This window comes from Ooceraea biroi, chromosome 6 (assembly GCF_003672135.1).
Source record: "Ooceraea biroi isolate clonal line C1 chromosome 6, Obir_v5.4, whole genome shotgun sequence".
NCBI lineage: Eukaryota > Metazoa > Arthropoda > Insecta > Hymenoptera > Formicidae > Ooceraea > Ooceraea biroi.
The window spans coordinates 8398856-8426678 of NC_039511.1; the positions used below are offsets into that span (position 1 = coordinate 8398856).

Genomic DNA, 27823 nt, shown 5'->3' on the forward strand with positions numbered 1-27823 from the left:
TTGCTTTTCTGATAATACTCGATGAATTGGAAACCTAGAAACATGCAAAGATTTTGACGTATAGGAATATTTCCCCAGAGAAAAGCTTTTTAAAGCGCAATCTAGTAGCGAAATAAGGCAGCGAGACACTACTTTGCAATTAGTCGATATCTGTAATATCTATGTTACCGACATGTATCGTAAAACCGTGCATCTACGATCAAGGTATCCTATACCTTCGAAATAGATATGGATTCTTTCGTAACGGTTCAAAATATTTTGCACGGTGCTTAGATAGGCTAGGTCTACACACGAGAGAGAGATCGGAAGTATCAAGCTCGGCTACTCTCGTGTGACCTGCCGTGACCTTCATCGCAGCGTGAAGAGTATCTCGCTTTGGTAAGACTGTGACGTTCGAAAAAAGTTCAGAAACGATGCTACAAGTCGATGACAGAAAGGTAAACAATTTAATTTTTATATTTTTCTTTGAAAAGTATTCATTAATTTGCTATCACATAATGTAGTACGCATTCTTTTTCTGCTCGTTCTTCCTCTCTCTCTCTCTCTCTCGTTTATCTTTCCTCGTCTCGCTTGATAAGCGCACACTGATAAGAAGCAAGTATGACACTAAAATGGAATCTATTGTCTCTGAAAATTATTGGAGCGATGAGTAACGTCATTCTCTTTCCACTATCGGTCAACAATTTGCTGTTTTGCGTTTGGCTGTCAAAGTGTGCCGCGAATTTCGAGGTTATGCGCGTTTCTAACACGGCGGTCGACTTGGAACAACAATTAACGATAATAAAAAAGATAGGATAAAATAATCATCGTATAATAATATTTCCTCAGTTTTATTGACATTGCATACGTTGTCGAGTTTAAATTACCTTAATAAATTATGCGCGTCCTAGAAGCAGCCTCTACTCGATAACCTTGAGACGCGATCCGTTTGAGATCTAATGAGAAAATCGCGCACCGTTTTTCAAGCAAAGATCGTCACGGACGAGTGACATGTCCCGCGTACGCGATCAACGACGCGCGTAATACTCAATGCATTATTATGCACCATAAATCTCCATGTCGTTCTAAGAAAATCTACTTGAGCTACTCGTACATTTAGACGAGCATTATACATTCTACAGATAAATTAAAATAGAATATTCGAGGAGACAGCGGAACGTCTATATTTGCCAGGTCTTTTACATATTGAATGAATTAATGAACAACTATATATATATTCATGTAGCAAAATGCGAAAATGTATATTGCTAAAGAATAGACGCGGGCATTTGTCGGATGAAACGCAAGAGAATAGCTGATCTTGAGCGGAAATATTCGGAAGAACCGGAGAACCACGTGGAGGTCCTCCACTTTCCGCTGGAGGATTCTTTCTCGCAGCAGTTTGTCACGTGTAATCTCACGCGTTCACGTCGTGCTCGAGAGCGCGCCTGCTGTCGCGCCTTCGGTCGACTGATGAATCGCGCTCGATGAATTCCCGCGCGCCGCAATGCCGTCGCATTCTGCGACCACCGATCGTCCGCGTCGCGTGTTCAAAGCAGCGCACATGGAGTACCTGCTGCAAGTAAGTAGTGACCTCGCTCGAATTAACGCGATGCGCTTATCGAGCTCTCCTCATGGAAAACTCCTGCTGTCATTTATCTTTTCAAGCGTGTGATGCGCGTCCCGTTTTTTTTTCGGTACCTTCAGTCGTACAAATCTGAGAGATCTAAGTAAACAATTATTATTTGCACTTTCCATTCGCGATATTCGTGTAACAGCTGATCGATACATCGCTGATGAATTCACGAATTCGTTAAGAGATAAAGTTTATAGCGCGTAGCTGTTCCTCGAAGGAATAAAATTTTCACTGAGGTGGAAATTATTCCGTTGTTTTTTCGTTATGATAAATGTATTACGAAATGTATTCAGGAAGAATCGTATTATCGTTAATTATTCAAACTTGATATCTTTGAAAAGCGGAAACCTGCGAGTCTTTCGAAAGTCGAAAACAAAAACTGATTTCGCAATGAGCAAGATCGGAAATTGAGTGCAAAATATTTAACTGTTTATATTTTTATGCTTTCGTTGATGAATCTTTGCAAGCATGTGTGCATGCGACAGATAATAATTGCTTTCAAAGTCCTGTGAGATTTTTATCAAAAGTGTAATTTTATTTTTTATATTAAGTGAATATAATTTTATTTTTCATATTAAGTGAAAAATCCTTTTCGAAGGATGCTTTTAGCTCGTGTTACTGCCCAAGAAACTTGCTGTCACTGCAATTCTAAATAGAGCAATTCGCGTGCGAGCTCTCAAAAGCTTTACTTTTCATGTAGATTAAACATTTATATAAGTTTTTGCGACGCACGTTAATCTGTCGTTATGTAAGCTATAATGATAGGCGAATCCACGTCAAGTGTGCAGCGTCACGTTGGAATATAATCGTTTGTAATACTGATCTTTTAATTCTCGGTGATCCTGTATCGATATGAATTTTTCTATCGAGTGACTTAGAGAGGGCAACGCTTATCGCATCTTTTTTTTATATCGTTGCATTTTTCTAATGAATAAATCTTGTTTGAAGTTTCTTGCGTGTAAGATCGTGATAGGAAGAGATGGACCAATTGAACCCAGAGCGGAGATAATTTAAAACGAAGAGATCAAGTTTATAGCACGTAGCCTTCCTTTCCGAGGCATTCCTTGAAATTATCTAATCGCGAGTCATAAGGGTTAACGGAGGCCAACATCTTTCGAGTATCAGTCATTGTATCGTAAAAGTATCATCGGCGACTGTTGATACAAAAATACAAGAAGAAAGAAAATTATTGTCGAAGAAACACACGATTGTAGAAATCTCTTATGTAATTATATTTATATATACACGTTTTCTCAGATAAATTTTCTTCTTTTACATAAAAATATTTAATTAAGCTTGTCCCTTGGTCTAAACGTTTCAAGGTGGAATTGTTTTTAATGCAAATCATTGTAAACAAAACGTTATCGATATATTTAAAAGCTACATTTTAACTATCCGATTATGGTATGCAGTTTATCCTTTATTCATAAGAAAGATAAAGTTAATTAGCTTTTTAAGTCAAGGTAATGTTTTACGGAAAAGTTTTTATTTACCGCAAAAATACATTCTGTTAAAGTAGAATTTCCAAAAATTCCATTTTTATAAAGCTGATATATCCCACTATAATCCAAGCCGTTTTCACTTTGATAATATATATATAATAATTAAAGACAGATTATAAGATGCGGTTGACATGTGATATACGTATTATTGAACGTTGATCATTGGTAAATACTTTATTAATTGTATAATTGTACATACACTTGTTTAACATTTAATACTTCAAGAATATTGAATTTAAATCAATTAATTCAGTTGTTAATATCTTCATTAAATATGCTGTAACATTTTAAAACCGAGGGGTTGGTCACTGAGGTAATCTTTGTACAAGGGCTAGGTAATTCTTAGGGTAGTCTCAGATAATCTGAGGTAATCTAAGGTAATCGTGATACCATGCGCGATATATATTCAGTATATTTAACCGCCGAGAGACAACCAAATATCGGAAACGCAACCTTTCATATGTTTTCGGGTCTATATGTCCGCCGAGCTGCCTACTCTGTGCTTGATTCTTTTGCTCTGTGCTAGTTTATTACTTTTTTCTGGTTTTATTATCGAAATCGATCAAAATGGAAAATTCTGAACAATCATCGAGGGAACTACCGGCTGAAATCAATACGGAAAATACGGCATTGATGAATTTTGACAGTAAATTGAAACTTTTGCCAAGTTATTTGATCGAACTGTTGTAGTATTAGGTAATCTTAAGGAATATGAGGTAATTTAAAGGTAATCCGTATCAAGGGTAATTTTTGTACACTATAACCGCTAGTGACCAACCCCTCGTTTAAAACATATAGTTTTTTTATTAATGATTATTTATGATAGCTTTTAATATAGAGCCTAGTAAAATACATATGTACTTATTTATGCATTTTAATATTATATTATAATTAATGTATAATAATATTAATAATAATAGTATTATAATATTTATCATGTATCCCCGTATGGGGAAATTACATAATTTACCATGATTTTAATTAACTACTGAACTATGAATTGTCACAATTTTCATCTTAGACTTACATTATCATTCGCCACGCGACACGCGACTCGTCACGGCATTAATTTTTCGACGAAATGTACATGCCATTGCCTAACAATGAGTAACCATTCTGTCATTTGCCTTTGAAGACTCTGCGAACGCGAATGCCGCAATCGTTCTCGCACTTTTCCGACAAAAGACGATTTGTTTCGATTCGTTGTAGAAAAAAAAAAGAAGGAACAGCAGATCCCTTCATGTTTATTTACGACATTATAGTTAGTAGACGCAGCCGATTTTGCATTACGCATTTCTACATGAGAATTTTACATCGGTCTCACAGGAGATTTTAACGAACTTTTGAGGAAGCATTTCAGTCGCGTAGACGTCAATTATCGTATACACGATTTATTTTATTTTATTTTTTTTAATTACACATTTTTACGGCTGCGATTTTGAAGTCATCATGCTCGCGCTTTTGCGTCCAACTATCAACGAACATCGGCTTACCGGCACGGAGGGACAAGATTTTTTACGGAGAATAGGTAAATCTTGATTTAGTTTTACTATCTTGGAGGGAAATTCCACAGGCTCGCGGTCATCAACGCAGCTCTTCAGATACGCAGGCATTTCGTGAGCGTACGAAGAGGGATGCGCAGGCCGAACTTCAACGTGAGCTCGAGAAGCTGGAGGCGACCGCCCGCGAGGACAAGAGGGAGATAATGGGCCGACAGTTCGCTGGATTCAAGCATTTGTTTGAGAGATTTCTACAGGAAGAGGGACCATCCTTGGAGTGGGACCACATTCAAAAATTGCCCGAAGATGCGGTAACAGAGATATATATTTATTATTAGAACATATTGTAAATTATTTTTATTAAATTGACAGACTGAATCAAAGTTATATTTGTTATTATAGGTAAAGGATTACAACTCGTTGCTATCACCGGAGACTCAGGAAATAAAGGCGCTTCTAGATAAATTGATCGTGGTTAAATTAAACGGTGGTCTCGGAACAAGCATGGGGTGCCACGGGCCGAAATCCGTTATTGCGGTGCGAAACGGCCTTACCTTCTTGGATCTCACTGTTCAACAAATCGAGGTATTTTAATAATTTTACTTTTAATTATTTATTTTAGTTGTATACATGACGAAACAATAGCGAACATAAATGACTGAAAAATAATTAATAATTACATTTTACGAATTGTAATAATTAATTTCCACGCATTTGAACAGCACTTAAATAAAACGTATAACGCCAACGTGCCACTCATATTGATGAATTCGTTCAACACGGACGACGATACGCAACGGATAATCAGGAAATATAAAGGAATTGATATAGACATTTACACTTTCAATCAGAGCTGTTATCCACGCATAAATAGGGATTCTTTGCTGCCAATCGCTAAGCACTGCCAAATTGATGAGGACATAGAAGCGTAAGAAGATATTAATAAAGTCATAATCTCATGAATTAATAACTTTTAATGGTTGTGTAAAATTATATACAATTTATTAATAGTTGGTATCCACCTGGCCATGGAGACTTTTACGAGAGTTTCCGGAATTCTGGTTTGCTTAAAAAGTTTATTCGAGAGGTATGAGATTTTATTTATTTTTGATACTTATTGATTCCGATAATAAAAATTTACTAAAAATATAAATAAATAATAATAACAATAAAAATAAAAATTTACTAAAAGATCTGGGTATATATATCAGGGCCGCGAATATTGTTTCATCTCGAACATAGATAATCTTGGTGCCACGGTGGACATCAAAATCTTGAAATCATTATTAGGCAAGGAACCAGAGACGCCTCTCGAATTTGTGATGGAAGTAACTGACAAAACACGAGCGGACGTTAAGGTATGTTTCATTAATCGAAATTATGAAATCTTTAAGTATTAATGGAAGTATTAATTATAAATTCAATTTTATTAAATAAATTAATTATAAATCTAATTATAAATTATAATTTCATTCAGGGTGGTACACTCATAAAGTACGAAGATAAGCTTCGTCTCCTTGAAATAGCCCAAGTTCCTAAAGACCATGTCGATGACTTTAAGTCGGTTAAGACGTTTAAATACTTCAACACCAATAACTTATGGGTTAAACTTAGTGGTAACGTATTTAGGCTTGATATAGTGAACAATAAATATCAGTATTTAATATTTTTCTATCTTAAACATTTTCATTTATTGTTATATATTTAAAACAGCCATCGAAAGAGTACTCGAGCAAAAGGCGTTGAATATGGAAATAATTGTAAACAACAAAACCTTTCCGAATGGTCTAAATATAATACAGCTCGAAACAGCTGTAGGAGCTGCAATGAAATCGTTCGAAGGAAGTATCGGTAAGTCGGGAAACTACTTATGTGTTTTCATCAAAAATTATAAATTATTTTATTTCTTTTAAAAGCTGTGCATCTGAAATATTCTGTTTCGCATCGTAAATGCTTCCTGTTTTATCAAGTATGCGCATTAATATATTACAGGTATAAATGTGCCACGTAGTAGATTTCTACCAGTAAAAAAGACATCCGATCTGATGCTCGTAATGAGTAATCTGTACACTTTGCGTAATGGATCTCTCGTAATGAGCCCTCAACGAATGTTTCCCACCACGCCTCTCATTAAATTGGGAGATAATCACTTCTCGAAGGTTTGAAAAATAAATTTCTTTCATACGTGAATCTTTAATTAATTTATGTAAATTTCGTCTTACAAATATTTACGTTTATTATATACCTAGTTACAAAAACATTATGTTTTTATACCCATTTTAAAATATTTATTTTACATACGTATGACGTAACTTTGCTTCTTTCTTTTTTACTTGCAGGTGAAAGAATTTCTTACTAGATTTCCGACAATACCAGATCTTCTTGAATTGGATCACTTGACAGTGTCGGGCGATGTTACATTTGGAAAAGGGGTAACGCTAAAAGGCACAGTCATCATAATTGCCAATCATGGAGAGCGCATAGACTTACCTTCCGGGACCGTTTTGGAAAATAAAATCGTGTCTGGCAATTTACGTATATTAGATCACTAAGTTGCAGCGGAATTCACAGGGGATAGTGTCTTGTCTCGCGGAGTTTGCGAGAAGTGTCTGAAGAAACAGCGATTTGGCCATCATTGTACCATAAATTAACTAGTCAAGCAATTAAATTGTATATATATATAATGTATTTTAAAGAAGGAAATCAGAGATATTTCTATAAAAATTATTTTGCAGAATATTGTACATATAAGAATTTTAACGCGTCAATCAAGCATCACAAAAAGCATCACGTAAGAAATTTATGATGTATAGAACATGTATGTTATATAACATTGTTATGTATAAGCTATTGAAGCTTATAAAGCATTGTATTATTATTATATATATATATATATTATGATGAATAGATTCTATCAAATTTTATTCGTCTAATTATTTATCAAAAAAAGTCCTATACTGTAAGTAATTAACACGTTGGCAAATAAAAATTTTGAATAATACAGATTAATCTAAAGCAAAATAATTTATAATTTGTATTTGTATTGATATATATAATATTTAATAAAAATTAAATCTATATAATTTAATTATTTAATAAATATGACATTCATAATATACACAATCATGTAAAATTGACTTCAAACAAAGGTGAGGCTGTCCATCACAAGTTTTACAAAACGTTACTTTTTTGGTACAATTTTTGCCCTTTTTCGCTTGACCTTTCTTTTTTTCGATTTCATGGGGCAACGTTTTGCGAGAAGATACGTTCAATGCAGCTGGATCTTGTGGATTCTCGTCGCGACATTGCGTCAAATGCATAGCGAGTGCCATTCTAAATTCGGTAACTTTGATTTTCCTGTCTATCATTTGTTTATACATTAACAATGCGTTTACAACTGAAGCGTTCAATAACAATTCTATTGCTAATTTTTGATACCATTTGCTTTTCCTGATCGGTATTCCGTATGCGGACATTCGATCAGACAATTCTGCAGCATATTTTCTCATATTAAAGTCCATGATTTTTGGTTTTGCGCACGCGAATATGTTTTCTTATCAATACCGACAGTTTCTGTGGAATGTTTTGTGTGGTGATTCGACCAGTCATTATTGTTGTGTTAATATAATTTTCGTTTGGCTATTCATCATTTTCACTCTCAGTGTCAGACTCCATTCCAGGACAGATGACGAAAGTCTTCCGACGAATCATTTGAAGAACAATCCTTGGATGACGTGATGATTGGAAGGCGAGATCGTTTGCTTGCAAGGACTTCTTCATCTGACTTCTTTATTCCTCGATGCCTCTTTACTTGGATTTTTTAATGTCTCATCTCATTTTTTTATATGTATTTAACGTGCCAACAATCAGCATATGCTTGTTATAAATGACACCTTCTCTTCGCTGTCCTTATTAGGGCCTCTGCCTCTTATACTTTTATTTCTGGCACTTGTCACTTTTACACCACTATCCTTATCTCCTTCAAGAAGGTCCAAACTGCCTTAAGTGGTTTCACATTAATCTTCTTCAGATGTCTCATCTCATATTTGTTCTTAGGAATAACCTAAGAGATAATCTATAAAGATAATATATAAATATATACTATATAGGATAATATAAATAAACATATTACACAGAAATAAACATATTGCAACATCAAATTGAATACATCACTATGACCCGGAGATCATCAGTGACCCCCACTAAAATAAACGGACCATTTATGATGTAATTTAATTTAATCATATTATCCAACATTTTATCATTGCAACCTATAATAATGAAAATTGTGGCCTACATGATGAGACGTACAGCAAGAATTCATTGGGTAGTCAATAATGTTCATTGAAGAGCAGTCTGATTTTATTATTATTATTATTACATAATCATGAGTATTATTTCATATTTTCAAAATTGTTAATAAACATATGTAACAGTATGGATTTGCATAAATATTAATGAAGAAATGTGTTAAAATCTGGAAAAGAATTTGAAAAGAAAAATGAATCTTCAATTAATCAAATTTTTCTGATCTAAATCATATAGTTCTGAAAGGTACGTAAAATTATAATAAATTATAATTATAATTAAATTATAATAATAAAATAATCACATATTTGCGATGTGCAATATAATAAATCTTCACAACGGTGTCGCACATCAGAAATTCCGGTCTTTATTTTTTATACTTTTTCCAATTTTTATTCATAATTTTTTCGGATAGACAAAACATATTAAATTTGAAATGAAATAATTCTTGTTTCGATAGCTGAATTGAAATATACTTATCGTTCTAGTGGATAAACGAAAAAAAGCGGGTATCGTGGAGAGAGAAAATCAACAATGGCGCAAACGTCATCTAGCGATGCAGGACGAATTTAACCTGTCGAAAACATCATGACCGACAAACTCGCAGTGGTTGACTCGCGAATCTCGCTAGTTCGCACTGGTTCGCGTTTCACGGTGCTTCACGGTAGCCAAAACGAGCAGATGACGATGTCTCGATAGAGTACGTGATCGGAAATACATTTATCGCGTACAAGAAGTGCAACGCGTACCTCCCCATGTCCGTCGTCCCGGCAGAACAATAACCCTTGCAGGTAAACGGATCCGAGAGTCACGAATCTATGGAGGAGCGCGTCTCGCGTAGGACGAACGTAACCGCGACTGGTTCGTCGCTATTCGCAGCTCCCAGTGATCGGTAATGAGCTTACGTCGATGTAATTGACCTCGTTAGCGAGTGTCGCGAGAAGGAAGCGTTCTCTCGATCGCGATAGCTACACATTAGTATTTAATCTTCCGCTTGGTTACACGGTGCCTCGTCGAGATCTCGTGAGATCGGTGCAGGCGCTTTTGGATCCAACATGCCTTAATAATATATCGGGTGTACGGCTTCGGATTTTTGTATCTGTTAAATACAGTTTTGAGGAAGCTTACTTCGACTTCAGCCTCTGGTTAGAAAGAGAATTAAAATTCTTTGTCTATATACGTATGTATATACATCTGTGTATGACGTGTGTCTGTACACGTATAAAAAGTGTCGTGTATGAAATTTCCTAGCGACCATTGTGATTAATGAAAATTACCTCAATATTATCTTGATCCTATTAATTTTCTTGAGCTTCATTTGAAGTGAATATAATGTGACGAACTTTGGTGTCAAGTCTGTGTTGGGACCATTTCGGATGCTTACCACTAACAAGACATTAATAGGATATTGTGATAGAGCGTGTTGATTGAGATTGAAGAAATTGAGTTTCCGCTTGCCTCATTGATTCATCCGAGAATAGATTATAAAATAAGATATTACACAGATGCAAGATACTCCAAAGATATTGGAGCACATAGTGTATATTTATTTGTTGATAGTGACAATTTTTTGATGATTTTGATTAAGTAGAATTTGCGCTGTGAGTAATAACCATAATGAAAAAAAAATAAAAAGATAATGTGATAAAGAGAAAAACAATACCAGAAAATATTTAAAATTGTTACTAGCAAAATATCAAAGTTACTTTTATCCTCTTAAAAAGAATATTGTATTACATGTAGGAATGTATGCACGCATGGAAAGAGTAATATGTTCTTTACCTAATTTAGAAGCTACAGAAAGGTAATCCTAAATGGGGAAGGTCAAGAAGAGACCGGAACTGCTCCATCGCAGCAAGTCACACAATGTATTACGTAACTTAATGCTAAGAGATTTTGGATTCCGCACAACGCATAAAACTAGCACGCGCGAATTAGAGCCAATAGCCGAAACAAAGCTCGTCCTGAGAGACCATAAGGAATTGGTACGTACTCACATATGTGCATATATATGCTCATAATTTAATCAAATTCAAAATGGATATAATACAGTGGTGAACGTCTTGTCTGGCAGAAGATCTTCTGTAATGGAAGTTTTGTTCTCCAATTTCGTCGATATACGACGATTGAGTTAATAATGATGTATTCATTGTCACATGTAACATAGCAAGGTAACACTGCCTCTTCGTTTGCAGAAATGTGATTTACCTGGTGTTCCTAAAGCCACTTTTTTGATGGTTTTTAGTCCCGATGGGTAAGATGTGATACACGTGCAAAATATAAGAGCATGCTTGTTGTATTTGTCAGTTGTTGTTAGAACAGAAAGAGATACGTCTACGGTCTCTCTCACAAGTTTTATCTGTAATATTAAGCGAGACTATGAAAAGAGTCAATTGCTTGTATATTTTATAAAATAATTTAAAATAATTGTAGAACCATGGTAGCATCTACGCATGGGAACCACAATGTTTATATCACGGACATCACAACGGGAAAACATATTAGGACTCTATCTGGACATCCGCGTACTCCATGGTGCATAGCTTTCCACCCATCTTCCAGTCAGATTTTAGCATCGGGCTGTTTAGGAGGCCAAGTTCGTGTATGGGATTTAAGTGTGAGTGTAGCTATTGGATTTATATAATCTGTTTTATTTCTTTAGAAATGATCGTAAATCTAACGATTCGTGATTTGAGAATTTGATTTTTTCAATAAGTTCATTCACATAGGGTGGCAGCGAGATTTGGAATGCCGATAGTCATACTGTTATTGCTTCATTAGCGTTCCACCCATTTGAAAGATTATTAGTTATAGCGACATACAATGAGATTCATTTTTGGGATTGGAGTAAATCGCAGCCCTTCGCTGTAGCTGCTACAAAGACTGATAAGGAAAAAGTAAGGTAAATACGTAATAGTTATTTTAAATAAAATTATGTAAACTAAAAGATACGTGAGAGGATATTGCGCACCATCAAGGTCATATATTTTATATTATACAGGGAGAGACACAAATATATTTCATAGAATATTAGTCAAAAACAGAATGATCCAAGATAATCAATGACGGTATTAATATTACATTTTAAATAAAAATTACAGATACGTAGCTTTCGACAGTTTAGGACGAAAACTAATCACTGGAATTGCAAACACGCCACAAGTTCAGTCATGGGATCGGACTCCCATGGGACAATTACTTAGAACTGATTTGATGTGAGTAGGAACACCTGACGAGGGTGATACATGTACATTGCAAGTAGAAATCAACTTTATATACAATCTGATCATTATTCATATTTAAATGCCTTCAAAAGAGAAGACATTTTAATTTTAGATAATTTTATCTATATTCATTTATTAATTAAGACATTAACTATAACAATTTTTTATTTAGTTGAATCTTCATACTTGCACGTGTAAATTACATATTTCATTTTTAATGTCGAAAAATATAATAATAATAATTTTTATTTTTCCATGATATTGAACTTCTTACATAGATAAATTTATGTTGGTTTTTTTAGATAGTTTGACAGCTTACATTGTAACTAATTCTGAAAGATTAGAAATTTTAGACATCGGTCACGAGAAAGTTTTCCAAACATCGAACTCTCACCCTGGCATTTGTGGAATCATGGTTCCATGTATGAGAGAGGCTCGGGGACGGAAACCGTGGATAGAACTCGGTATTCAAATCATATAATACAAAATCGTTGAAGTCAATCGGAGAGTTCGTGAGATTTTCATCAAAATCTTTTCAGTGCGTATCTGTTTATGCGCAGAAGCCATGAAATGTCCAGCTTTTCGCGATTTGCCAACAATAACCATCACCATCACCATCATCACCATCACTACCATCATCATCAACAATTCAGGAACAGTGCGCGGCAGGAAGAGGCGCGGTTTCAGCGGCGGCGTAATCTATCCGAAGGTAAAAAAATAATTTATTACAATGAACTCACAGCGATCGGAGTTAGCGTAGCATCTTGGAACTGTTGTCTCGTAAAAATGACATTCAATCTATATCGCAAGTACGACATCGCACTCTGCACTGCAGCAATTCGTCATAACCGTTATGCCTTACGGTGTAGAACTGAATCAAACTAGGGAAGCTGCATCTCGCACGAGCACGGTGGGAATTCCCTCCCGTCAGCTTCCCAACAATTCGACGAGCACGGATAACGTCGACAACAGATCGGCGGATGACAGCAACGATGACGATCTGCCGAGCAATTTGACCAGGCAGCACGATCGAGACCCTAATGTGACCAACCACGAACTGCGACCCCGTGACTCTCACCCTAGAGATGAATTGTACGAGCGATTAAACAATGCGTGGGTCGACGTGGATGAACGACTGCGCGGAAACAACTCTCAGGATTCGGAAAGACGGATGAACTTGTGCTACAGGAATCTCGTCGACCAATACGTAACGCTTGTCAGACGTTACTTTGATGTCTCCAGGAACAGAGACACGGTGAGCCATATAATAACATACTTTATTTTGATTGCAGTTAAAGTGCTTCTCCAGCACGTCACATTTTCTAGATATAATATGACGAAGTTTGTCAAAATAGCTCTTTTTTGCATCTTTAATTGCAAATTTCGCAAAATTGTAACGTGATGGAGCAATTTGGAAACCGGATTCGTGTTCAGCGCCGAAAAAACTATAAGAAACGACTAGTCTCGCTCCGGTGTTCGAAAAAAGTCATTTTTTTGTTGAACAGTGTTATCGTCACATGCGAATCTTCTGATGTGTAGCGAATTACCTATCGATTCCATTTAAAGATCGATCGTGGCACGGATCCCATGGACATGCCGGAAGCATCTTCCGCCAATCCCGAAGAGTCGAGCAGCAGAAGTGAATCTGCAGCAACCGAATCGTCTATACGATGGTTGAGAAATGAACTGAATTCAAGCGCCCAGGCGAACAACACGAATCTAGAAAGGCTGCAACGTTGCCAGCGATTGTTGATGGAGCGTTCCGAGCAGGAAGAGATCGGAACTACTCTTCAGAATTTAAGAGAGGCCTTGAACGCTGCCGCGGAGAATAACGGTTCGTGTTTGATACGACTGCAGAAATTACGGGAGAGACTGCAGCGGCAGACCGCGGCTTTGTTTGAACATTCTAACAATCGTAACTCTCGCCTCCAGTTGCTGCGCAACGCCTTGAACGATGAGATCGAGGCGCTTAACAATATGGAAGCGCAGTTTACAAACACGAGCTCCAGGATCGAACGGTTGCGAGACGAATTTGCGAGGTACGGCATTTTGCCGCGGAATCATATCGTGAATGATCTTTCGCAGAGAACTCTAACCGAAGCTAACTGGAGAGCGGTTTCCTCCGAGCTTACCCCGAACGACGGTCAGTTACCCAGTACCAGTTCCGCGTCAGCAGTGTCTTCGGCAATGCGTGATGATTTACGTGTGGAACTCGATGTGTTTCCTGGTACGAGTTCTACCAGAGAAAATGAAGAGCGTGGAGCGGCCACTTCGCTGAGAGGCACCGGCAGGGCTACGAGGAGACGATCCGAGACCACGAACACCGAGGATGAACCACCAAGAAGGCGAAAGCGTAAATGTGGGCCGTCACTGTCGTTAGCTTTCACTGGTAACGTAACTTTATAAATATAAATAAAGATAAAATATTAAAAATATTAAAATACTAATAAATATTAAAATATTAAAAAATTGTTGATTGCTTTGTGATTTTAGGCGATAGCTCATCCTCGAGTGACGAGAGCTACTTGCAAGCGTCAACGTCACGTTGCAGCACATCCAATTTTACCGTTTCGACTCATTCAGCGTTTCAATTAAACGTACCCAAGCCGATCGCGCAACGAGCCGTCACGCAAAACCAAGAAATGCCGTCTAATTTTTTCAGACTGGATGAAACGGATACAAACAGCTTGTCTGATAATTTAAATAACGAATCAAACAGGGATAACAATCAAGATAACAGAAATTCGAGGATTACGCGAAATGCACAGGAATCGACCAGACCTCAAGAATACAACACTAGGAGAGGGTACGTTTGCCGACTTTCGTAACATTTTATTGGCTTGGTTTTCTTTTTTTCTTATCGTATGTCCGTCACTACCGTCAAAAAGTTTTAAGACCAAAGTAACAAATAGAGATTAAGACAGAAAAAAGAAACACGAAATAGTAATAATAAGTAATTGACATTATCTTTTGGGGATGAAATTATATAATTAAATTCTTCTATTAATTTCTTTGGTCCTAAACTTTTTGACGGTAGTGTTGACGGACGTTTTATTATACGTTTTTGGATAATCCGTGTCTGTTTCTATATATTCGAAATTTTTAACATTTAGAAATTTACCCCTACTCAGGAGAGTGCTAGATGTCCTTCAACGAAATTTGCACGCAGCTCCGATGGAAAGTAATAATAACAATGTGCAACAAGTATCGTTAGATGATTCGGAGAACGGATATTGGCTCCTCGAGGAGAACAGCAATTCCGACTCGAATTTCGAGGATACAAATTCCAATACCAACTCGAATTCTCGTCGGTGGACCAGTCGATGGATACAGATAGACACTTCGAGCAGAAATCCGGAATACAGCGACGATTTGCCAAATGAGCGAACGCGCTCGAGATCTTTCTCGGAGGACGCCGATCAGAGTTCTAATGATAGATACAGAGATCAGAGGAATCGGCTATCGCCCATGTCCGCAAATCCCACTCGTTACGAGCAGCCACCGTTATTCCCCTTTAGGAGCTTGCGAGAAAACCAATCGCAGAGAGTAGAACGGAATCAGACATTAGCAAACGTTAGTTCTGACAACACGCTCCAATCAGACGTGCCGGAAAGCGTCGACGATTCCGCCACGTTAAGAATCAACTCTAATCGCGAGAGTGAGTCAAGAGCAAGCAATAGGCGACAACAACAACAACTAGTCCATGATCAACAAGATGCAAATGACGTGAATCTCGAATCTAACGATGTAGACCCGATAACGCTCGCTCTAGGCAATATCGATCCAAGAGAGAGTTCGCTGGGAGTACGGCAAGGGATTCAATTGCTCAGCCGTCACATCGACAATATGCAGCGTCTGTGTCGGTGAGTTAACAATACGAGAACCCTAGAAATCCTTAAGTTAAAAGTGCTAATTACACTGTTCAACAAAAAATGACTTTTTTCGAACACCCGAGCGAGACTAGTCGTTTCTTATAGTTTTTTGGACGTTGAACACGAATCCGGTTTCCAAATTGCTCCATCACGTCACAATTTTGCGAAATTTGCAATTAAAGTTGCAAAAAAGGGCTATTTTGACAAACCATCATATTATAGCTACAAAATGTAACGTACTGGAGAAGTTTAATTGCAATCAAAATAAAGTATGTTATTACGACTTTCAAGCTTCAAAAGAAATTTTTGGTGTCGGTTAAAATAGCCCTTTTTTGCAACTTTAATTGCAAATTTCTCAAAATCGTGACGTGATGGAGCAATTTGGAAACCGGATTCGTGTTCAACGTCCAAAAAACTATAAGAAATGACTAGTCTCCGGTGTTTTTTTTTTGGTTGAACCGTGTTATCACGTTCAGTCTGCGATTCAGCCGTGTAACAGGTTTCTTAATTTGCCAACACAGGGCACGTTTGGAGATAGTCCAGCTGTGTCAAGTACGCAAGATGTGGGAGGATCTGCAGCGACAGATACGCTCGTTACACGTGACGGTTCGCGTAGAAAGGCAAAACGATGATCAACCGGAAGCGCAAGAAGACACCGACAACGTCATTAGCAATCCCGGTCCGTCGACGTCGACTGCGAGTTCAACGAGTGAATCGGCAAGGAACTTCAAGAAGACTCTATTGGAGAATTACCAGAGGGAAAACGAGAGCGACGGCGACCTAAGAACGTACGATCAGAACCAACCGTCGACCTCGAGGGGCATAACTGGTCGCGAGAGGAGCTTCAGAAGCAAGCCGTCATCCAGTAACAGCGAAGAGAGCACAACGAATATGAGTCTCTCAAATCTGTTGCCAAGCGATGCCGAGTTACGGCGAATGCAGTGTTTCAAGCTGGGTTTGTACGCGCGATCGGCGTCGCGTTGCCAGAATTGCGATTCTCGCGTCGCCGACGATCACACGTATTCCGCCGTGACGACCGGTGACATGCAATTGCCCAGTATGTCCAGTGTTGTGTCGAATATTAGTTCCAACTCGAACTTGCCCGCAGTTACCGCAATAACGACGACGGAGCCGTCGGAATCGTCGGAGCATCCGTTACCCAGCATCTCGAGTTTTGCCAATGATGCCGATTGTGATATCGAGTCTAGTAGATCTGTCCAAGTGCCGAATACAAACATCGATGCCAGTAATAATGACGGCAACGGTGACAACAATGTTAATTCGAATTCCCTTACGCAGCATTCAACAAATCAAGGAAACGCATCCGCATCTTTACCCGAATCGTCTACCAGTAGCTACAATAGACTGCATGGCAAAAAAAAGATGTATCTCAGGTAATTACGTATTATTATTACATATTATTATTATTATTATTATTATTATTATTATTATTATTATTACTATTACTATTATTACTACTACTACTACTACTACTACATATTCTTCAAAAAATACAGCCTTATTTTTAATTATTTAGAGTTGTAAACTATAAAATAATATACGTTATATATTTGCTTAGTTTGTTTGCAATTAAGGTTGCACAAAGAAGAAACACAATTTCAAATGAATAAAATAAATAAATAAATTCTACAATAATTCTTTTTCTATATAATTTAATTTTAATATATAGTTTCTTTAACATTCACCGTACATATATTATTTTTAATTGACACTTTATATAACAATCAGATAATTACACTATAGTACGTCCATATAATAATTTTTTAAATTTTAATAAAATAAAATAAAGTTTAGAGATGTATTTTGTCCATTCTGCTTGTCTATTATTCTTAAACAGTCATTATCTTGCAAATATAAGTAATTGCGTGTCACACATATATAATCGACATATTTATTGCATGATAATCACCTGTGCTTGACAAGATATAAGCTAAAATCTTGGTGTCAGTCACCAGTGATAGTTACGGCAATGAATGATTAAAGAGAATTATATGTTGATATAATTCACCAAAATATAATATTTTTTATAATATATATAATATATTATATTTTTTATAAACCGACATTTAATGACGCACTTCATTTTTCAGACGTTTAAAGAACGTTTCAGACATTTGGTCGTTGAGACATCGTGGTGCGAGGCAAAGTCCTAGACCTCAGTCAGCTAATAATCCGTTCCGTCATTGCGAGCACGTCAGAAGATCGTGGCACTTACGTAGAAATGCATCTCCAAATAGTAGTGGCAGTAATAACGATTGCTTGGATACAGATATAGATGCACGCGAGAGGTTGCGAGGCTCGAATACGTCCGAGTATTTACAGAAGATGATTCTACGATTGGAATCGTTGGTCCGACAACAGAAAGCTCTAGCACGGAACAGTAACATGAATAGAAGATTGAATAGTAACAACCGCCAGTCGGAAGCCAATAGAGAAAACGACAATCGAGAAATGGAAGAGATTCGTGAAGCCACGCGATTAAGAGCTAGGTAAATAAAAGATTACATCAAAATATTTCTTTGATTATTAACTTTTTGAGGACGGGACAGCAATATTGAATGACTCTGTGTGGCTCCGAATGGTCAGACTTTGCGTGTGATGGTATGTGCTCTCTCCCCCCCCTCCCCTTTTTCTCTCTTCCTCCCTCTCTATACGGGTGTGACCGGATTTTTATTTTATATTAAATTTACTTATTTATATTAAAACATTAAAGTAAATTTTACGAATTAATATCTTTTAATGTTTTAGACAAGTTCTCGGTTTGATGGTGAGATCTTTGATCCAATTTTTTGAAGTAACAAGATCAGGAAATGGCTCTCAAAATAATGTTCTCTATGAACAGATGTACAGTAAGTTTCAAGCTACATGTTATAGCTTTGAAAGAAACTGTAACATGATAAATTATATATAATTATATAATTAACAGTATATAAAATATAACATGATAAATCATATATGATTCATGATAAAACTGACAAGTGATTGTACGTAAAAAAGTAAGTGAAAAAGAATCTCGCAGGGTATTTTTCCACACACGACTCTGTTTTCATGAAAATAAATGAATTAAGGGAAATTTAGGATTTAATAATACTTGTTGCTATTTGTAAACTTAAATAAATATATATAAATTGCCCATTGTATTTTAGTAGCAAATATTGAGGATACAAGCAACTAAATTCTAATCGAACAATGAGAGAAAATAATGAAGAAGAAGTTGAATAAATTATGTGACAAGATTGTTTTTATTGTATTTAATAGAATACTATATCTTTTTTTTATTCGTATTATATTTATTGCCAAATCAAATTTGCCAATAAAAATTATGCAAGCGTAATACTAAGAAAAAATATTTTATCGATGTTTCAAATTTTAGTTTTACGAATCTAAAAAACTTCGTATAAGAAAATATATTGTACATTTTTATTTATTTTTCACGTGGAGTTTTGCTCTTTATTATACAGGGTGTTCCGGATTTTAACCGACAAACTGCGGAAGCATATTCTACTAGTGGAAATAAGAAAACATTCTTATATCGAGTTTGCTTAGAAATGCTTTATTACAAAGTTATAAACCAATATTGAAAAGAAATATGAGATAAGTAACAACGGAACATAGTGTAGAATTTGGAAGGTCGAAGATGTTTATGTTATGTGTATTCACATGTATTCATGTTCACTATGTTGAAACGATTCAGTATGATTGTTACTTTCACAACAGTAGCTGTTAGATTTCAATCGTCGTGTGAACTAGCAATTACTATCAGAATGCCAAAAGTGTTTTCAAATGAGGAATACACTGATATTCATTTCGTGTACGGATTCTATGACGGAAATGCACGAGCTGCCGTACGAGAGTATCAACGTAGATTTCCTAACAGGAGAGTACCAGATAGATTTAAAGCAACGAATTACTAATTCAGTTACTGAGATGCAACAAAATTTTCAGGAATGTCGTACTGTAACAAATTCTGTACTACGTCGATGTCTAGCTTGTATCGATGTGCAAGGACAACATTTTGAAATGCGTCACTAAATCATTGCGTACATAATTTTTATTTTTATGAAAAAATCCGTTGTTACTTATCTCATATTTCTTTTCAATATTGGTTTATAACTTTATAATAAAGCATTTCTAAGCAAACTCGATATAAGAATTTTTTCTTATTTCCACTAGTAGAATATGCTCCCGCAGTTTGTCGGTTAAAACCCGGGACACCCTGTATATTATTAATATATTAATATGTTAATTTATATTCTTTTGTTTTCTTAGAAATGTACGTGTTGCTGCACCTGGCGCTGGAATTAACAGACTTGTTGCTAGCACAATTGGTAATAACGCGACGAGAATTGGAGTCCAGTCAATATGGCTCTTTGGCTACGAATTTATCAGTTGAAAATTCAGACAGAACAGACATGATTGACAATAACAACGTCGATAACAGTCTAGGAATAGAGAATAATCGTGCGAATGATAATTGTGCGCGCACATCGCGGCGAAACGCGGACAGAGAAAGACTTCCAACGAGTCGCGACGAGATGCCGAGTACCTCCAGGATGGTTTACCAGGATACCGCGGAGGATCTTCTCTCGGTACACAGGAATAAACATTATCGCATGATGGCGCAACGATTAAAGCGCTTACTGCTGTTTCGTCATCGACGGGGAGCGCAGAGCACCAGCAACTTGTCAGAAAACCAAACTAATAATTCAGCAGCAACTAGACCTAGTGATATCGGGGGAGGCGGTGACAATCTCGGTGAAGATAATCGGCAGTCGACTTCTGAGAGTGCACTGTCAGCGGAAGTGCAGAGCATCGTGGAGAGAATCCGTAGTAGTAGCTCGATCGACGACGATCATGGTGGTGAGTTTAGGACGGGAATTGAGAGCCGGACGATCAACACTGAACCGCAAAACTCGAACGAGAGTCGCTACGAGCCGGTGCCTAGCAGACGAGAGTATCGACGCAGTTACAGAAACGCTACGGTGTCTGAACCGACGATGAGATGCATCTATGAGTCCAGAAACTCTCAGGAACGTGATGTAGAGGCTGGAAGCACCAGCAGGAGCAATCACGTTGCTCACACTTCGTCGGGAGATGAGCAAAGCACCAGGTCGCTGCATCAGCCGCATCAGAGGGCTCGCTGGTACCGGCAGTACGCGCGAGGCGGTATGACCGCGTTACACGAGCATCCCTTGTATGCGTGCTTCGAGTTAGCCCAGTTGAATTATCCAGGCGCGTCCAGCAACCGCAGATTTCCTCACAGCAGCAGGGAAAGTGCTAGGTTACTGTACCAACCGCATCAAAGATCCCGGCGATCTCGCTGGTACCCGCAAGACTTACGCGAGTATTCTTTGCGCAGGTCCGGTAACTTCGATTCGAATTACCTGGATGCGTCCAACAGTCGCAGGTTCCCTCACGGTAACAGCGAGAGTGCCTCATCTTTTCGACGAGAATTTAACGTGCCCGAACTGCAAGTGAACAGCGTGCCCGTGAATGACTTGGATACCTCACCCGAAAGTCCTCTGAGCAGACAGAATACGCCACCGATTCCATCGACACCTCCACCCTTAATCGGTAATTTTGTTCATAATGCCGACAACAGGAATTATGATGGAATGAATGATTGGATGGATCAACCTGGACCGAGTGGAACCAACGCGCAATCGAACAACAATAGAAATCGGGTATGTTGTAAATCTCTGAAACACTCGTACTCTTCAACTGTTTGAGTCTTTCGCGCTGCTGGTTAGTGACTAAACCTGATATTGCTAAATTGTAAATGTTCATAAATTATTTTCAAGTTTAGTTTTTTATTGGCAATATAATTCTTATTTTATAGATATTTCATAGATTATTTAATTAATCGTAGCTATATTTCAAAATTATCGATAAAAGATTTCAAAAATAAGCTCTGTAGCAAATCCGTGTTTAAAAACTCTGTTACTCAGTAAAATTTTTTAATTTCTTGAATTGAAATTGAATTGAATAATATTTGATTTCTTTATCAGGACTCATAATCTCAGTTAACTCTCAGTTATTAATTCAAATAATTATCAATTCATCAATTAATATAAAAAAAGTATGCATTTTCCATTTGTATCCTTGGGTCCCTAGTCACTTGCATTTATCTATCTTATTATCAATATTCGTTTTATTAAATTTCAAGTCTTCTAATATTTTTAATAATAAGTAGGAAAAAGTATACTTGATATACACTAAGTGATATAAATCGAATGTTGTTCAATTAGGTGTCAAGGTTTCTAACATTATGGCGCAATCGGTTTGCACCTCCTTTTGCATCTCTTCATATTCAGGGACCATTAATTGGAGGAAATGCTAGTGCCAATTTCAATGGCAGTAATACTGCCGGAGGCGAAGATGAAGACGGAGACGGAGACGGAGACGGAGACGGAGACGGAGATGGAGATGCTGCCAATGGCAATGGCAGTGGTAGTGCTAGTATCAGTGTCAGTGTCGATGCCGGTGCCGGTGGCGGTGTCGATACTGATGCTGGTGGCAGCAGCGATATCAATGGCGATGGCAATGGCAGTAGCAATAACGGTGCCGGTGCTGGCACTGGTGCCGATGCCGTTGGCGTTGGCATTGGGGTTGGAGTTGGAGTTGGAGTTGGAGTTGGAGTTGGAGTTGGCGGTGGTAGAGGCGGAGGCGGAGGTGGTCGCGGACGTGGAGGTGGAGGTGGAGGTGGAGGTGGAGGTGGTGATGGTGATGATGATGGTGATGGTGATGGTGATGGTGATGGTGATGGTGATGGTGATGGTGATAGTGGCGGTAGCGGTAACGGTAATGGTGGCAGAGGTGGCAACAGAGGAGAAGGAACAGGAGAAGAAAGAGGAGGAGGAACAGGACGAGAGGGAGGGAGCGGAGGACAGGACCCAGGAAACGATGATAATGATTATTGGGACATTGGTAACTTAATTATTTTTTTTAACTTTTATATTCATGTCCAATATATGCATCTAAAGGCAGTAAAAAAAGGATAAAAAGGAGTAATTTTGTAAAAGCTAAATCGGAAATATGAAATAACAGTTTTTTATACAAAATTATTTTTTATTTTTCGAAGAAGAATAAAATTTAGAGAAATGGGAAAATTGATGTAATAAACCTCAATTTTCCTCGACCAACTCTGGCTCAATATATTTCAATAAATGCACACAACGGAAAATTGATATTATATTAATATTCCGTATAATTTTCTTCTCTACTATTTAATTTTTAGTAGCATTGTTTTATATGAAATATGTAAAAATATCTAATCAAGTATTTTTTTTAGAACATCATATACCAGCGGGCATGTTATTTAATCCAGCATTGGAAATTCAAAGTTTCCGCATTCAAGCGTGGGACTTTTCCGACGGTGATATACCTGATATAACGGATTGTGAGTAAAATATTACAATTGGTAAAATATCAATATCTAATAACATTAACAACAATTGTCTTTTTAATTAAATAAAAATTAAAAAATATAAGCATCAGGAAATACACAATATAATTGTGAAAAAGAATGGGTTTGAAGCTACATCAATTCAAACACTGATTGTATGTATAAAAATCGTTTATTATATTTAAGGATAATATGTTAAATTTTACCGCGAATTATAAACATCGTAAAATACTTCAAACAATTAGCGCTATAAAATCCACTCTTAAAAACCGTGTTAAATCAAATCGAAATCATTGTTGCCTCTTTTCCGCGACGCTGATTGGTTATCTCGATTCGCGTTGTGCGTTATGTTCAGTTTAGATTACCATCGCGCGGCTGTCTTCGCGTGGAGGTTAACAACTTGGTAGAGTGTGATAATTGTGCATATAATAAATAATAGAAATTACAACGCGAATCAAGATAACCAATCAGCGTCGCGGAAAAGTGGCAAAAATGATTTCGATTTGATTTAACACGGCTTTTTTAAGAGTGGATTATTATTCGAAAACATTAATATTAAAAAATAAAATAGCGCGCGCCTGTGTTGTACTAGTATGTATAAAAATCGTTTATTATATTTAAAGTATATCCTTTTGGCATTGATACAACATTAAACACGATTAATCAATATGTATATAGACTTCTGGAGGTTTGCTTTCGGAATTCTTGAAGCATTAAAACTCTTTGTTATAGTTACTTGTTAGTGGAAATTCCAACTTAGAATATATGGTAGCAAGCTTTTGGTTATTAGAAAACAGTAGTAACAGGGCTGCGTTCCGATTCCACGCCAGGGTGCTCTCTCTCTCTCTCTCTCTCTTTATCTTATTCTTGTATCTTTCTCACTCCAACATAGCGGGTGCACCTGGGTAAGGAATCGGAACGCAGCCCAGCAGTAATCGTCTGCTATATTTGTCAAACATTTTCAAGGTGTTTCCAAAAGCAGACTTTCAGAATTCGAATGTTTTATTTGTATGTTATTTCACATTCCAATATTGAAGGGATGATACTTTGAATAAAATGAACAATTTTTGCACATACGTTCAATTTTTAAATTAATATAGTGTCTTGAATTAATATAGTTTCGAACTAATATAGAATAATATAGTGTCCCCTTATTTTTTAAATGTATTGTGTAAACAAAAAATTAGTATAGTTTCGTTATATAAGTTTATGAATGATCGAATCGAATTAATATAATGTTTCAGCCGAGAAGAATGTCGTAGTACGCGAATGTAAGATTCATAATGATGCTAGTATCGATATATCCGCGGATGGGAAATTATTGGCAACACTCATGCCGTCAGGTCGTATCAATGTAACGACCATGTTAGGTAAGGAATAATATATATTCATTTTTTTAATAATAAATATATTATTTTTTGGTGATACAATCAGGAAGCTGATAATACACGAAAATATTAGTTGCAAATATGAAATAAAACTTTTTTATATAAAATCTTAAAAATTTTCAAGAAGCTTCATTTTGAGATATAGAAAGTTAATGATCCTTCTTACGATTTTAATCGTAACTTTGATAACGTTTTTAAACTTACTTTAAAAACTGATATAATTTGTCCAAATATCTGCTATCAAAGCATTAATTAAAATGCATTACAAAGCGAAATATTATTTCGGTTTAGGTATTTACAGTTTACAGTGGGAAACATTAGGAGAGAGAATTTACTCAACGAAGATCGATCAAACGGTAGTGTCTGTCTCGATATCGCCCACGCAGCAGCATCTTTTGGTAGGTTTGGCACGTAGGATTCACGTTCCCGCCAGACCCTTTCCGATGGCTTTAATTTACAAGCTAATGGAGAAGCAAACTGATGACAAGAAGAAGAAAGTCCCGTCGACAGATCCCGTCTTGGAGTACGATTCCTCCGACAGTTACAGATCCGACGAACAGCTCGTCGATAACACGTCCGCGAATAACACCGTGAGATCAAACAACGTTACGGTCGGCGCTTACAGACCGCGCGTTCAGGAATGGCGAATTCGCAATATGAGAACCGAGTTGGACGTCAAGGGTAACCGAGAGAGCATGGTGCTTATACGGGAATTGTTGCAAAGCAGTCGGGAGACCTCGGGCTACGTCAGCTTGAATTGCATCAGATGGGCGCCGCACCCGGGTCAGGGGATGGTATACGCCACGAATACCGGACAATTGAATATCCTGCAGTGAGAGACGGGACTAAACACTCTTTTGGCTTATAGTATGAATGTATCATAAACGTAAGACATCATATGGTATCGCGAATATCCTCTCTTCAGTAGACTAAGGAAGAATTTAATGTATGACGTGTGCTAATAATGTTTTTATCACGATTGAGTATCAATCTCTGCGAATTGCGTAAGAGCGATGGGCTGAAGCACGGGATTGCGATTTGTATTTTATTTTTCTTTTCGCCGATATATTTCGTTCTACAATAAAGCAAGTGTAAAAAGAGCAAGTTGTATAGGTATCATAATGTACGTTTGATTTCTGTATCATTGTATAGCTTATGAAGTTTTTGTTATTACTATAATTTAAAAGGCCCTGTATTCTTTTTATTAGACTGAATTTGTAGAATACGATCGATCTTTTTACGAGAATTTCTGTTACGCTATATGATACAAAAGTGAAATTGTGAAATTATATAGAATATGTATTTACCGATCAATGAACGCTAATAAAATTATTCAGATCGCATTTCCCACTTTAACTATCTTAATCATGAAGAATATACATGGAACAATTCATTGTGCCATAATAAATCTCGTATTGTAATATTTTTCCTGTTGAAATTTTAATATTAATCTATTTAGAAAGAGATTGTTAATTTTGTTTGCAACGTAAAGATTATGCCTATTTGCTTTCTTTATGTAGTCCTATATTAAAATTTCTAATATATTTCTTTCTCATACATTTATACAAATATTAAAAGTTTTGACATTTAATACAAATACAAAATATGTATTAGATGAATAAATGAGGTACGATTTTATTTTCATCAAGCGACGCGGTAGCGTCGCGACGCCAAGTACATAAAACAATAAATAGCCACATGAGAAATAGCCGCTTGATACAGCACTGGCACGACATCGTCGAGGCGCTACCAAGTAGCTTATCCGGAATTTACATCATTTGACAGGTCACATAAACTTGTGATTAAAATATCTCAGGAACTAAAGCCGTAATAAAAAATCTAACGGCACTTTTATAAGATAATATGAGTCCACGCTTTCGAACGCGATCAATTCGAATTAAATTGGTGCAGGCAATCCTGAGATATTGCAATCGGTATGTTAAAACTGTGACGTTTCGGTTTTCATGGAATTCAGACCACTCACGTACGTATGCTCACATAACACATGCAAAGCGATTTGTCCCTCAAGGTCCCACACAGAACAAAATGTTCATTAAATATCTAATAAATATCTACATATCTATTTGATGTCCATATCTAACCGCCGTATAGTTAGCAGACAAATATGATAAATCTTTTTTTTATTGCAATCATTTGGGAATCGTTTGGGAAAGTTTAGGAAACCACTTTTAGAGTTTGGGAAATAATAGTTTTTTAATAATTAATGAAAATTAGTTGAGCGTATAGTTATCATTCCAAATAGTGTTCTTTTTCGCTTCTTTCAACGCCAAATCATTTGGGAAATACGCCTGTAATGTTTTTAGAGTTTGGGAAATAATAATTGCATCTTCAAATAAAGTCATGTCATCAACCAGACTTCAAGCCAAAACGCTAGGGATTTTTTGACCATACCCTATATAATGGAAAATGTTTATAATCTTCGATATATCTCATTGTTTTCTAATGTTTTCTATTGTAATCATTTGGGAATCGTTTGGGCAAGTTTAGGAAGGCACTTTCACAGTTTGGGAAGCAATAATTTTTATAATTAACGAAGATTAATGAAGCGTATAGTTAGCAGACATCATGCTAAGGGCCAATTTCTTATTCTTTGATCGCAAGGAAAATAGCAAACTGTGATTGGTCAATTCTACGACTCCATTTACGACTACAATTCATTGTAGACGGTCCTTTATGTACCTTACACCTACGTTGTATCCACTGGACCTCTTGAATCTCTAATAGGATATTTACAATAATTTTTTCATAAATTTCGTAGAGCTTTCGAGAAAGTTTGAATCAGTTATATCCACATTGATCTAATAACAAAGAAAATTCTAGAAAGATTAAGTAAAATGCAGACGTTCATAAAATGCAAAACATAATGAAATGAAGAAGGAAACATGACATTTGCATCGTTTATCATGTTTCTATTATAAACAGCCAAAAGAAAATCATGTCGATGCTACTCTAGCTAAAAAGTATATAC

General features: G+C 36.7%; 2 protein-coding genes and 1 long non-coding RNA gene across 6 annotated transcripts; 2 read left to right on the plus strand and 1 right to left on the minus strand.

Annotated features, from left to right (window-relative positions):
• Positions 1 to 191: 191 nt before the first annotated feature.
• On the plus strand, positions 192 to 7540 carry LOC105284847 (UTP--glucose-1-phosphate uridylyltransferase). 2 transcript variants are annotated; one of them, XM_011348647.3, is made up of 10 exons: positions 192 to 437; positions 4691 to 4927; positions 5019 to 5201; positions 5339 to 5544; positions 5628 to 5703; positions 5828 to 5974; positions 6094 to 6232; positions 6330 to 6467; positions 6609 to 6775; positions 6956 to 7168. In XM_011348647.3, exons 1-10 carry the CDS (start codon positions 414 to 416, stop codon positions 7166 to 7168), a joined length of 1530 nt encoding a protein of 509 aa, XP_011346949.1. In that variant the 5' UTR covers positions 192 to 413. The 2 variants fall into 2 exon arrangements, with proteins under 2 accessions (XP_011346949.1, XP_011346948.1); XM_011348646.3 differs by lacking the exon at positions 192 to 437 and adding an exon at positions 486 to 1561 and having other exon boundaries at positions 6956 to 7540.
• A 599-nt stretch (positions 7541 to 8139) lies between these two features.
• LOC105284844 lies at positions 8140 to 9019 on the minus strand. Its single transcript, XR_002193693.2, has 2 exons — positions 8928 to 9019; positions 8140 to 8691 (listed from the first exon to the last, which is right to left on the minus strand). It is a non-coding gene; the product is annotated as an uncharacterized LOC105284844 (long non-coding RNA).
• LOC105284845 lies at positions 8698 to 26177 on the plus strand. Of its 3 annotated transcripts, none has more exons than XM_026970195.1 (20): positions 8698 to 9715; positions 10716 to 10909; positions 11120 to 11178; positions 11358 to 11541; positions 11654 to 11826; positions 12026 to 12139; positions 12493 to 12612; positions 12688 to 12857; positions 13018 to 13403; positions 13715 to 14537; positions 14642 to 14954; positions 15262 to 16011; positions 16542 to 17414; positions 18132 to 18530; positions 18790 to 18890; positions 20311 to 21725; positions 22290 to 22968; positions 23333 to 23440; positions 24691 to 24816; positions 25126 to 26177. In XM_026970195.1, the coding sequence occupies exons 2-20, from the start codon at positions 10739 to 10741 to the stop codon at positions 25668 to 25670; spliced, it is 7509 nt and encodes a 2502-aa protein (XP_026825996.1). In that variant the 5' UTR covers positions 8698 to 9715; positions 10716 to 10738; the 3' UTR covers positions 25671 to 26177. The 3 variants fall into 3 exon arrangements, with proteins under 3 accessions (XP_026825996.1, XP_026825997.1, XP_026825998.1); XM_026970196.1 differs by having other exon boundaries at positions 12502 to 12612; XM_026970197.1 differs by having other exon boundaries at positions 12502 to 12612; positions 15280 to 16011.
• The last annotated feature ends 1646 nt before the right edge of the window (positions 26178 to 27823 follow it).

Bases quoted from the DNA above. Each gene is read 5' to 3' on its own strand.
- LOC105284847 (XM_011348646.3), top strand. From the start codon at position 1,487: ATGCCGTCGCATTCTGCGACCACCGATCGTCCGCGTCGCGTGTTCAAA. The intron at 5,704-5,827 runs GTATGAGATTTT...TATATATATCAG, and splicing joins TTAAAAAGTTTATTCGAGAG to GGCCGCGAATATTGTTTCAT. The intron at 6,468-6,608 runs GTAAGTCGGGAA...AATATATTACAG, and splicing joins ATCGTTCGAAGGAAGTATCG to GTATAAATGTGCCACGTAGT.
- LOC105284845 (XM_026970195.1), top strand. From the start codon at position 10,739: ATGGGGAAGGTCAAGAAGAGACCGGAACTGCTCCATCGCAGCAAGTCA. The intron at 12,613-12,687 runs GTATTCAAATCA...AAATCTTTTCAG, and splicing joins GAAACCGTGGATAGAACTCG to TGCGTATCTGTTTATGCGCA. The intron at 21,726-22,289 runs GTATGTTGTAAA...TTGTTCAATTAG, and splicing joins CGAACAACAATAGAAATCGG to GTGTCAAGGTTTCTAACATT.